This window comes from Haliotis asinina, chromosome 4 (genome assembly GCF_037392515.1).
Source record: "Haliotis asinina isolate JCU_RB_2024 chromosome 4, JCU_Hal_asi_v2, whole genome shotgun sequence".
NCBI lineage: Eukaryota > Metazoa > Mollusca > Gastropoda > Lepetellida > Haliotidae > Haliotis > Haliotis asinina.
Window position 1 is genome coordinate 22,074,936 of NC_090283.1, and position 12,706 is coordinate 22,087,641.

The 12,706-nt window shown below is 40.9% G+C and overlaps 1 protein-coding gene across 1 annotated transcript; it reads right to left on the bottom strand.

Moving 5' to 3' along the window:
* Positions 1 to 1,713: 1,713 nt before the first annotated feature.
* Positions 1,714 to 7,247, bottom strand: LOC137281381 (serpin B8-like). Its single transcript, XM_067812568.1, has 3 exons — positions 7,161 to 7,247; positions 3,314 to 4,618; positions 1,714 to 2,244 (listed from the first exon to the last, which is right to left on the bottom strand). Exons 1-3 carry the CDS (start codon positions 7,210 to 7,212, stop codon positions 2,126 to 2,128), a joined length of 1,476 nt encoding a protein of 491 aa, XP_067668669.1. The 5' UTR covers positions 7,213 to 7,247; the 3' UTR covers positions 1,714 to 2,125.
* Positions 7,248 to 12,706: the final 5,459 nt, after the last annotated feature.

Sequence of the window (12,706 nt, forward strand, 5' to 3'; positions counted from 1 at the left end):
TAAACATAAGCAAGAATTTGATGATGACCAATTCTAACCCGGATCTTCACGGTTGTTTTATCATATCAGCAATATTCCAATGACACAGGTCTTGCAATGGCGCATAATTGCAGTTTAGAATTATACTTTACACCACTGCAGTGTGAGATGCCTAATATTCATTCTGCGGTTTATTGAACTATGTCCGTGATGTACAAACTAGGGCTATTAACTCTGCATTCCCCAGGTTTATGAAGAGGTACAAAGCGCCTTCGTGAAAATGATAGGAAAAGGGGTATTAACCCAAATACAGCTCGGGTAACATATAATGTCATGCTTGGTGAATAAATCACATGGAATGTTGCACATTAATCAGTGATTATGTTCGGTTGTGGGGATTCTTATTATGAAGTTATCGGATCATCTTTTCATGAGACATGTGAGAGACCGGATCTCCTGTAGAGATGTCAGCTTATTTTGCACACTTTTAGGGCAACATCACATTAAAAAATTGTGAAAAATATGAAAAACAGACATTTAGAAATCTCCAGATATTTCAGATATTTACAACACTACATTCGCGTTACCTAATGTTTCTATTAGGCCTCTTGGCTAACGTCTGAAGAATGGAAGAAAGTTTTCTATCAGCATAGAGCCGAAATCAAACGAGATATCATTCACAAATAGTGACATATCTAGGTGATAGAGCAGAGTGATTACAAATTTGATTTAAGATTTTCATGCGTTTTAGTCCAGCTTTCTGCAGTTACTTAGTGTGCCTTAACAAACTTGCGAGTATTCCTATAATAGAATGATGTACGTCAACGTGTGACGTGGCTGCTTGTAATCAGTCCCAAACAGTTGGTGCGTTGCTAGTCAGCTGGCAAACCACGCGACGGTGGGTGAATATATAGAAAATCTCACCCAAGTGTCTACTGATATCAAATATATCAACACGAGTTGATACAGTACCTTTCTCAACGAGTGTTGATACAACTGATATCAGTAAACAGGAGGGTGAGATTCTATTTATCATCCAAAATCATTCTTCATTAGTCTCTGAACTCGATGTCATAGCATTGTGACATCAAGTTCATGACGTCATAGCATTGTCAGGGCATTGTGCAAAATCTACTGTCAAAGCAATATCTCCTAGGATATATCGTCTGATCTCACACAAGCGATATCTCCTATGGAACGCAGTTTTGAATGACAAATTTCATACAACAGTCCACAGCACCCCAGCTATCTATAGTCGACACATCGGACTGTATATTCTCATTCAAATGGGAGGAGGAAAATTGGGCCTTTATAGAAACTGTCTAAACAGAAGGTGTCAGACTGCTGATGTTATTTCTGTGTGTGGTAGGAGTAATAAGATGATGACCCTCTCGTTAGAGTCTCGTTGCTTCCGTGTCGTGGAACCCTGTGGATCACATGCATGTCACTGGGAAGCTGATTGAAACTCAGTGGTCATATAACGCTGAGGGAAACACGCTCATCTCTTTGACGAATATGTTCGTAAAAGGTTACATGTGCAAATATCTGACATGTATGCTTTTATGTCACACACATTTTTGTCTTTTGAACATGTGGCCATCACGCTTTACAGAAACACTGGAAACTGAAGTCGAAGTCACACTAACTGATATGGCTGTAACTTTGCGATGTGACAATACAAATGAGACCAGGAATAGCATGCAAAGCAATTCAGATTGTAACTTGACAATCACAGAGTTAGGAAACAGTTTATTATAGATCTTTCTTATAAACACGCACGACCAGCGCTTCTTTTCTACGATTTGATATTAAGCAAATATATTTTTACTCCATTAATGTGACTCTCTTACAATCAATAACTGGTGCACATTACGATGGACAAGAGGTTTTTGATATTCATTAAAACTTACTTCTTATTGCTGACGAGAAACGTTCCAGAAAGTATAAGCATGTGAATTATTAAGAGCTGGAATCAATGTTCGTTCACTTTTCTAACTGATACACGGATGTGAATAGTTGACATGTGAGAGACTTGCTATATCTATATTCAACTGCACTTCCTTGTTTGTAATTATGTGTGACCAGGCAACATCTGATGGTTGACTCCAAAGTTGAGTCAAACCATTATCAGACGAATAAACCATAATTAGGCTCCACCGGAGAACTTGCCAATGAAGAGGTTGGCTTTGGAGACGTTGTCTCTGATGATGAAGAGGAAGGGGTGATCACAGCGAATCTCGGGCGTTATTCGAAGTGATTCGAAAGCTGAATTAGAAAGCAAACAGTGAAAGAGTTTTGGTACAATGTTTCACTGACAAAATATTGCATGTTTTCCAATGTGAACAACTATGTTTTTATTATGAAGAAAAGACACATTATCATCATATCAAATGCTAGGTATCTAAATAAGAGCAAGCATACGCTTCACATGAACGAAGTCAGCTGAGGACTGTTTTCAGTTTCATCTTTTTGCGAGACATGAATTTTGATGATTCATCCTCTGCATAGATGTATTTTAAACACAATAGTATGTTTTGTAATCATACTTATTATAGGAATTGTAACCTGCCACTCAAGCACGACTGTGCAGTACCTTATTGTTCCCACATGGGTGGGCTGATAATTATCTAAACATGTTCAGATAATACTAAATAGAATAGAAAGCATACCTCCAATAGCGATTAGAGGCAGGACATACTCAGTAAATGAATATTTATGGAATCAAGGTCCTTCGATACCCTTTCAATTGTAATAATTCATAATACGAATACAATGATTAAGAAGCGCATTTTTATATGAGTTATTGCCATCGAGATATCCAGATATCGTCAAATGCCAATATCCTAGGGGATTAAAAATACATCCAAAAAGAATACAACACCAGTGAAATGTACTTAAATCTTTTCTGTGGTTCATGATTTTGCCACATAATCCGACCCCAACTTGCTTGGGTGTAGCGATCTACATGGAAATACTTTTACCAGCTATATATCTGATAGTCCTGAGTGTAACACTGGGCGTCACACCAAAGATGTGCCTCATCTGTCCCACATTTAACGACTTAACATCAAATACATACTTCTTTTATACATGGTTTAGATTGCCATCATTCTTGTTTGGTCATTCGAGATCATCAGAACACGCTATTCTTGAACTATTAATATCTGTTTATAACCATATCATGTCTTTCCAGAGATTCTCCCAGTTTCCCTTAGTTGTATTGTACATGCGGTGCCTTGCTGATAGCTTGCCGTGCCTTGTCTGAGATCACAACAACTACTAGTTTCTTTTTACTTTTGACTATACATGTCAGTTTTAGAAACAAAATACTTACAAATGATAACTGCTGAGGCCCCGGCAGCTTCACTTCCGACTTCGTTGACATCGACAACAGCTTTGTGGATTACAGCAGAGATGTAAAGCCCACCACTACTGACGATGCCGCTAAAATCTGCCATTCCTTCCATGAATGGATCGGTCATCCCCATATTTTGTAAAGATTCCTTTGCTGATATAGCTGTCTCCAGTTTGAAACGAGGTAAATATACCTTCAAGTCCGAAGCCACGACAGTGTCCAGTCTACTGGCTAGAAGGTCTACCGTCAGCCCGTTCTCAAGTGCGGGTAGGTCTTGGATTTCATTGGGAAGCATGACAAGCATGCTGAAGCGGCCACCTTCATATGGCAACTCCAATAGTCTGGCAGGTAGACCAGGAACGGTGCCTAACTTGAACATTCCTTCTACTTGCATCATCTGAACGGGCACCTGCTCAGTAGGCGACTTTCTGAACATCTGCTGAGTAGTTAATGATGCTGTAAATGGCGTCTTCCACTTTGCTTTAAAGTAGATGGCATTGACTAGAATCATAGCTGTCAAGGAATCTATGGTTCCCGGGGCCACTAGGTCCGGAATGAGATTGTTCGTCTGCTCAGAAACCCATTCATTAATTGGACCTTCTGGTCCATCTGGGTGTTCCCAGTCGAATGAGGAGATGTTAGCCTGGTAGAATACATGCAGGCTGTCTGAGAAATCGCCCACAACATTCAATCCTCTTTTCACATACACACCATTCGCCGTCTTCAGAGTAGCGTTACCAGAATTTCGAATGACTTCATTAAGCTTCTTTGCTGCTCGACGCGTACGCCGTCCAAGTCCCTGTAAAGCGAGTGATCTCTTCATTTGAAACGCGGTATTACCAACAGCTCCCATGAAGGTCATTGTTAACGCTTGGTGTAGGCTGAAAGGAGAGTACACAACATCTGTAACAGGTTGTCCAACTTGACGGTGAAGATTAGCTGTGAAACTGTTCTGTGCACCAACCAGAGCAGTGATAAGTCGTTGTGCTCTTTGAGGCATGTCGGATAGATCCGTGGCGCTAGCTATCCTACGTTGACCTCTCCCTCCACGTCTACCACCACCAGGTCGTCGGCCTCGTCCAGGTCTTTGTCTACGTCCACCTCCTCCTCTTCCTCTACCTCTATTAACGTTGTCGTCTTCATCTCCATCACCATCACTATCTCCCTGTCGGTGAATCCTGTGTCTATGGCGATGTCTCCATCTTACCCCTCTCTTTTCTCTGATCGCATCCTCAGCAAGTTCGGTGTCATGGTTACCATACGCCTCCAGAGTAGCATACACCACTGCAATGAGTTTACCAAACACTGAATGAATAAATGAATGAATAAGCATACTATTCCATGTATGGAACAAGTACATAAGTTTGTGTTTTTCATGAGCGAATACTCCGGTTATTATCTGTATTGAACATTAAAACAATAATAATGGTAAAGATGGCAATCGACTCCCTGAAAATATTATACTAAATGAATGCTATATAAGCTAAACGGCAAAAGAAAGTGTAGGTGGAGTTTGATGAGTGGTAAACAAAACAACAAATCAAATTGATGAAGCGTGTGTATATCGTGAAAGAATGGTCAATGATCATTACTGGGCCACAAAATGATTGGAACAGAGGCAACACATAACATGTGGGCGTTAGTTGAACAACTCGTTTTTCACCGATGTCTTAAGAGCCACACATGATTGTCAATCATTTTCCAAGTTTACACAACAAACAGAACATGTCTCAATATCGTGTATGACCCCCACGCACATCAATACATGCCATGACGCGTCGTCTCATTGATGACGTCAGGATTCTCTGCCACTCTTCTCCAAGGGCACGTTCCATCTCATCTCGCGTCACTGGAGGTTGTTGACAATTCCTTAACCATGTGCTCAGATGGTCCCACAGATGCTCTATGGACAAGGGAGAACATCAACCTTTTTGGCATTTGAGGAAGTCCTGTGCCAATCTGGCTGTGTGGAGTCTGGCATTGTCATGTTGAAACACTATCCCCTGTGGCTGGTTCCGCAAGAATGGAAGCACAACTGGGCGCAGAACTTGCTGTCTGTACTGAACAGCATCCAGGTTCCCTTGTACAATGACCAGGTCAGTCTTCTGTTCCCCACAGATCCCTCCCCAGAGTATAAAACCTCCCCCTCCGAACGGATGGACCTCTTGGATGCATGGTTGGTCCTCGGCGATAAACTCTGCCGTCGTTCTGGAACAACTTGAAACGACTCTCGTCAGAAAACAGTACATTGTGCTCTGCGCCATTCTCGCACTTGCCAGATTCGAACTTGCCTCGTAACCATTGTAACCTTCGGCGTCGATGTTGTGCTGTCAGGAACATTCCTTTGAAGGGACGGTAGGCTCGGATTCCTGCAGCACAAAGTCGCCTGAGTACTGTGCGTTGGCTGATGCGATGTCCCAACGCTGTTGCAGCCGTCGCTGTGACGAACCTGTTGCGTAAATGAATTGTCCGACTTTGGCGATTTTCCTGGGGTGTTGTGACACGTGGTCTTCCAGTTCCGGGTCTGTCTGCATTCCTTCCTGTCTGTCGGTAACGTTACAGCAGCCTGGATACCGCGCATCCGTACCTTCGTACAATCTGGATCTATGTTGCTCCCATCTGGTGCATACCAATCGCCCTCTCGTGCTCCTCTCTTGTCAGTCCAGGCATATCGATTGTGTGCTTTTGTCAGTTGTGTTGTCAACCCATGGTTTCACCTTATTTATACGCCAATTCGTCACGTGCATCTCCCTCTGCAGTCTTTGCACGTGTTTTCCCATTTTCTGGTGCAGCGTGGCAACACCTGTCATGATGTTTTTGGGAGATGCGATTTTGCAGCCCTGTGCTTGGGGACAACTGTCTGAATGCATACTTCCAGCCAACAGTTTCCCAGTAAATCAACTTTTTCCGACCTATACTTTCTTTTGCCACCCAGTTTATTTTTGGCCTTCTGGCAGCCGTTTCAAAATCATGTATTAGAACTTCAAAGTTATTTCACCCATACAGTGTAAACGTTTGACAACAGTTCAGACAACACTGTGCAACAATTGATTTTTTATGCTATGTACTCAGATTGTGATTCATTATTATGGTGTCACCAGCTTGACATTGTGTGCATATACACGCATGCCAGTAATGGTTGTCACTCCCAAAATGAGTGAGTGAGTTTGGTTTTACGCCGCTTTTAGCAATGTTCCAGCGATATCACGGCGGGGGACACCAGAAAATGGGCCTCTCACATTGTGCCCATGTGGGGAATCGAACCCGGGTCTCCGGCGTGACGAGCGAACGCTTTAACCACTAGGACGTGATATTGCTGAAACATTGCTAAAAGTGGAGTAAGGCAGTACTCACTCACTCACTTAGTGAATAAGGAATGTAAGCCATGTGAACTAGCCGACCTACACCTCTATGCCTACTCGTGAAGGTCAGGGGTAGAATATGCCTTCAACAACCCATGCGTGCCATAAAAGGCGAACTGACAGAATTGATCACCTCTTGCAACACATGCTTGTTGAGTATGCTCATGCTGTTGATCACTGGATTGTCTGGGCCGGACTGGATTATTTACAGACGGCCACCATATAGCTGGAAAATTGCTGAGTGCGGCGTAATGCTAAACTCTCTTACTCACTGCACCTTTGTTGGATAGAAAAAAGGTATATAAACACAAAGGTCTTGATAATATGTCTCTAGTCGTTATTGAATCTCGAATATTTCGGATATGGAATTATTCTATATTTGAAAATGCACGAAATTTCCTAAAAATACCATTCAGTTTACACATTCACTGTAACACATAATGCAATAAAAAAAAGTATATTACCAGCTATCAACAGAGCACAGGAGCAGATGGTGAAAATGAGTCTTGGCGCCATGATGCGTTGTTCTCTGAATGGAGGAGTGACACAGTTTGTGAGACGCACAACTGGAGTATTTGGGCGAATGTATCATGTACACTAAGTTTGCCACAAACGTGTTCTTGTTATTTGTGTGGTGTTTGGTAGTTTGCACATCATAAGAGTGACTATCGAGGGGGAAACGGCCACAGTTGAAGCTGTCTAAACCGACACTCACTGGGACTAAAGAAATAAGCCGACTTCCACACTGTGCCGGATTGTAGAGCTGATAATAAAGTAACCGGCCAAGGAAAGGACTGAGATTTTACGCCACTGTTGCTAACTTGACGGATTGGACAGATGCCGGTTTGGGCAGCTTCTACTGTATTACAACGGTTTTATTTCTAAATGAATTATTTCCATTCAACTCATTTCTTCAAGCAACGCGTGTCTTATCCGAATGGTGTGTTTTTCTTAACTTCAAAAAACCCAAATGTCTCTACACTATAGATTTTCTAGCGTTGTTATTCACAGTTTGAAACTCCAAGTCGCATGCTGTGTTTGCAGCCATATTGGTTAGAGAGGTGAACAGTGTAAGATAGCTCTTATGCAACGAAAGTCAGTTAGTAAACTATCCATAGTAGTATCAATGATACTACACATGCGTAATTTAGTAGTCATTAGTTGTGTTTGAAGAGGAAAGTCAGTTAGTAAACTATCCATAGTAGTATCAATGATACTACACATGCGTAATTTAGTAGTCATTAGTTGTGTTTGAAGAGGAAAGTCAGTTAGTAAACTATCCATACTAGTATCGATGATACTGCACATGCGTAATTTAGTAGTCATTAGTTGTGTTTGAAGAGGAAAGTCAGTTAGTAAACTATCCATAGTAGTATCGATGATACTGCACATGTGTAATTTAGTAGTCATTAGTTGTGTTTGAAGAGAAAAGTCAGTTAGTAAACTATCCATAGTAGTATCGATGATACTACACATGCGTAATTTAGTAGTCATTAGTTGTGTTTGAAGAGGGAAGTCAGTTAGTAAACTATCCATAGTAGTATCGATGATACTACACATGTGTAATTTAGTAGTCATTAGTTGTGTTTGAAGAGGAAAGTCAGTTAGTAAACTATCCATAGTAGTATCGATGATACTGCACATGCGTAATTTAGTAGTCATTAGTTGTGTTTGAAGAGGAAAGTCAGTTAGTAAACTATCCATAGTAGCATCGATGATACTACACATGCGTAATTTAGTAGTCATTAGTTGTGTTTGAAGAGGAAAGTCAGTTAGTAAACTATCCATAGTAGTATCGATGATACTACACATGCGTAATTTAGTAGTCATTAGTTGTGTTTGAAGAGGAAAGTCAGTTAGTAAACTATCCATAGTAGTAGCGATGATACTGCACATGCGTAATTTAGTAGTCATTAGTTGTGTTTGAAGAGGAAAATCAGTTAGTAAACTATCCATAGTAGTATCGATGATACTACACATGCGTAATTTAGTAGTCATTAGTTGTGTTTGAAGAGGGACTAACCACTAACTCAGAAAGTTAAAATGACATTATTTTGATAGTTGTGATGAAAGAAGGATTGAATATTAGCGTAAAATATGAAAATATTATGGTAGGAATGCGGGAGAAGTGTGACACCCATCTTAATTGTTTGATCACATTCTAGAAGTTTACCAATGAAAAATGAAACATATAGCTTCGTGGATGACGTCTTGTTTATTGCTTACTGCAACGTCTCACACTGATGTCAAGCTTCAGTCTGCATGCTTCGAAACTGACGTGCAACTTCTTGTTCGTGTTGCCAAAATGGTAATTCTTTCTTTGATATTCAAACTGTATGCGCATGATTTTATCAATTATATGTATTTTGTTTCGAAGTAATGTGAGAGAGATTAAAATGCATTCTACCTTGACATAAGATAATTTTTTCAGTATCTGAAAAGAGTGAGTGAGTGGGTGAGATGTTTTCTCCGCTTTTAGCAATATCCTAGCAGCATTACGCCAGAAATGGACTTCCCACATATTGATCTTAATTGCTTTTAAGGTGGTGCTGGAATGCAATATATCCAGCATGTCAAAACTAGATGTATTTTTTCTGCGAAACCAGAAGGGCATCAATCTAAAACATTCCAGGCATCCAAAGGACATAAAAATTAACGGTTCCTCAACGCTGCAAGAATGTTAGAGACGACTCGTCAAAACACAACACTTTGTTGACCATCACGAGTTCCGTTCCAGAATGTTGACAGGGATAAGAAAGGGTCATGTGTCTTGTGACAGAGTACTGGGGTGATGCTGGAGATCAAATAGCATGTCTCACGAGGGTAGTCTTGTCACTTGAACCATTCTCCTGATGTCATATGATACACGAACAATATGATTACAGCGCCTGTGGAGAAAATATCGGTTTATGTTTAGACCAGTGTTACTAGAACCCTGTACCACTTTACGTGTGATTATTCTGGACAGATCGGTACAAGTACGAAAGTGGAACATGTGTTTGTTAGTTTCTTCTTTAGTTCTGTTTTATTATGCTTAGGCCATTCCATATGACCTCTTTTTGTATGTTATAGGGATTTACTATAGATTATCCATGTCGGAGTGCTTTGGTCTTGCACGCAGATGATATGTTGTTATTGAAGGATTTAATAGCAAGGCGTAACCGTCATCGTTAATGTTGCAGGAGCCTTATTTGAGAATGCCATGGCTTGGAGTAGTATCAGTTGTATCATTTCAACAATATTTAATATGATTACGATGACGGTGTTATGATGTCGCCTAGTCTCAGTATATGTCGTGTAAACGGTGATCGTGACAACAATTATGTCATTGCCATGGTGTCAGTCTCAATGTGGGAAATCCAAATTAACGTAGTGAGTGTTTTAGTGGTTAAAGCATGCCCTAGTCACCCCAACACCCGGGTCCGATTCACAATACTGACACAGTGTGTGAAGCGTAGTGATGAGCCTTGGATATTGCAGAAACTGAATCACCCACCCCCCCCCCCCACACACACACACTCTCTTTCACACACACACACACACTCTCACACACACTCTCTCTCTCACACACACACACTCACACTCACACACACACACTCTCTCTCTCACACTCACACTCTCACACACACACTCTCACACACACACACTCACTCACACACACGCTCTCACACACACACACACTCTCTCTCTCTCACACACACACACTCACACACACCTTCACACACACACTGTCTCACATACACACTCACACACACTCACACACACACACACACTCACACACACACTCTCTCTCACACACACACAGTGTAGTGATGAGTCTGGAATATTGCTCAAACAGCGTAACTCTAAACTTACTCACTCACTCACTCAATCATTTGTACGAAGGCTTGCAGGTGACGAAAACACAGCGTCCGACCGTCGAAGAGACATGTGTTGATTCCTACGAGCAACTGATGGAGCTATGTCTTGTTCAACGAGGGTTGATGAGGTTGCTCTCTCTTGTGGTGTCACAATTAAAGATGGTAAAAGATGATAATTGTTCCCTACGGTTTGGCATAAAGCAAATAAGCCAGTTTGCCTGGGTTTGCTTACTTCCCATGGTGTCTCAGAATTCCATTAAATCCTCTTGAAACCGTTAATTCAGCAGACTGCCCATCTTTGTTTCAATAATGAACTAATATCTTTAAACAACACATTTTTATTATTTCAGTTTATATAAATTTCAAGAACTTACCGCAAAAAATGTAGAGAAATGTGTTTAAACGTAACAGTTCGTTTTGTTGAAAGACGAAACTTGCAAGAGTGCTTTCTTTAAACAACGTTGTTGAATTATTTTAAAAAGAAATCTATGGACATGTCGACTGTAAATTCAACTTGTAACCTTTCGTCAATGCTCAGTCCTGTGCTCGTGGTGTAAGATATGTCAAGCGCCAACAAAACACCCCAGGACACAACAAGGTGATATCAAGTAGAATTCCCCGAGAATGCTGTTTCAATAATCAATGTATTCTATTTCAGCGCCAGCTCATGATCTATCGGGGGCGGTGGTATAGTCCAGCAGTTAAAACGGCCACTCGTCACGCTGAAGATCCGTGACAGATTCTCCACGTTGGCACAGTGGAAAGTTGCTAAAAGGGGGCATGAACACTCATTCGGTCACTCGTTCACTCACCTACACACCCACCCACCCAACCACTCACTCACTTACCCACCCTCTCCCACTCACCCTCACCCACTCACCTGATCTATTTATTAATACAGAACCATAAACACATGAACAGGATATCTCACCGAAATAACGAAGTGTGTGTGAATGCATAATGTTATAAACAGAAACATGAGTTGTATTTTCGCTTTCGGTTTTATATCCCACTGTGTGTCATGTACATGTTTGCTGACAGATATATTGTGTGAGCTGAGTAAATACAATATTACATTTCTTTCATTAATATACTGACTATCAGTCACCAGTGAAGCTACCGTGTAATTTACTTCGCAATATATATGTGTATGTATATATATGTATACATACATACATACATACATACATACATACATACATACATACATACATACATACATACATACATACATACATACATACATACATACATACATACATACATACATACATACATACATACACGAGTACATCAGTGAAGTGTCATCACTTGGCGGTTTCATCTTGTTCCCATGGTAGCATCTGGAGTTGCTTATTTGTGACGTATTTTTTACGTCACAATATTATTTGAATGACGTCAGTACTGTTGATGACACAACAAAACAATTGTTTTGATTGATGATTCTACTCAAATTTGAATTTGTGTTAATCAAAACATATGAAAACAGTATGCGACTGCAAAAGTCGAGATTATCAGTTTTAAAAATTTATTGTCCAAACAGATTCCAACCTTTGTGGCTTGGACCCAACAAAAATCATGTTATTTACGGGATACCATTTTACAGCGGGTTGAAAGGAAATTTCTTCAGAATGTATGAACCTTCAACACATTGTTTGAGCGAACAGTAGACTTATTTCGCTACGAGGGCTGTTGATTTTGTCCACGCTTTCATGGAAATTGAGATCGATGTCACCTGGTCATGACGTGTTGTTTTGTTACACCCAGGAAATACCTGCGAATATCCTGGTAACGGCTGGTCATCAGCAACCCCTGCTCTTCTTGAGAGATGAGAAAGAGGATGAATCGGGTGGTCGGTCTCGCTGACGTGGCTAAAGCACTCGGTTTCGTAGTGAACAGAGATAGGGCTTTAGGTGGCATTTTTTTGTTGGGATTGGAGTGTCAAAAAGGAGTAAATATGGTAGATGCCGTGTTGTTTGATTTGGAGTGTCTTGTTGTCAAAGATGACGCTGCGATTTGTGTTAGAGTAACAGTTGCTTCATCAGTCCATTCCAGCGATCCACCAGAAAAGCACGGTCAAGAAAATATATTTTACATTGTGTCGAGGGTACATTAACCCATGGACCGGAGGGACCAGTGAACAACATATC

Bases quoted from the DNA above. Each gene is read 5' to 3' on its own strand.
- LOC137281381 (XM_067812568.1), bottom strand. From the start codon at position 7,212: ATGGCGCCAAGACTCATTTTCACCATCTGCTCCTGTGCTCTGTTGATA. The intron at 4,619-7,160 runs GTAATATACTTT...AACTCATTGCAG, and splicing joins CTGTGCTCTGTTGATAGCTG to TGGTGTATGCTACTCTGGAG. The intron at 2,245-3,313 runs GTAAGTATTTTG...TTTCTAATTCAG, and splicing joins GGCCTCAGCAGTTATCATTT to CTTTCGAATCACTTCGAATA.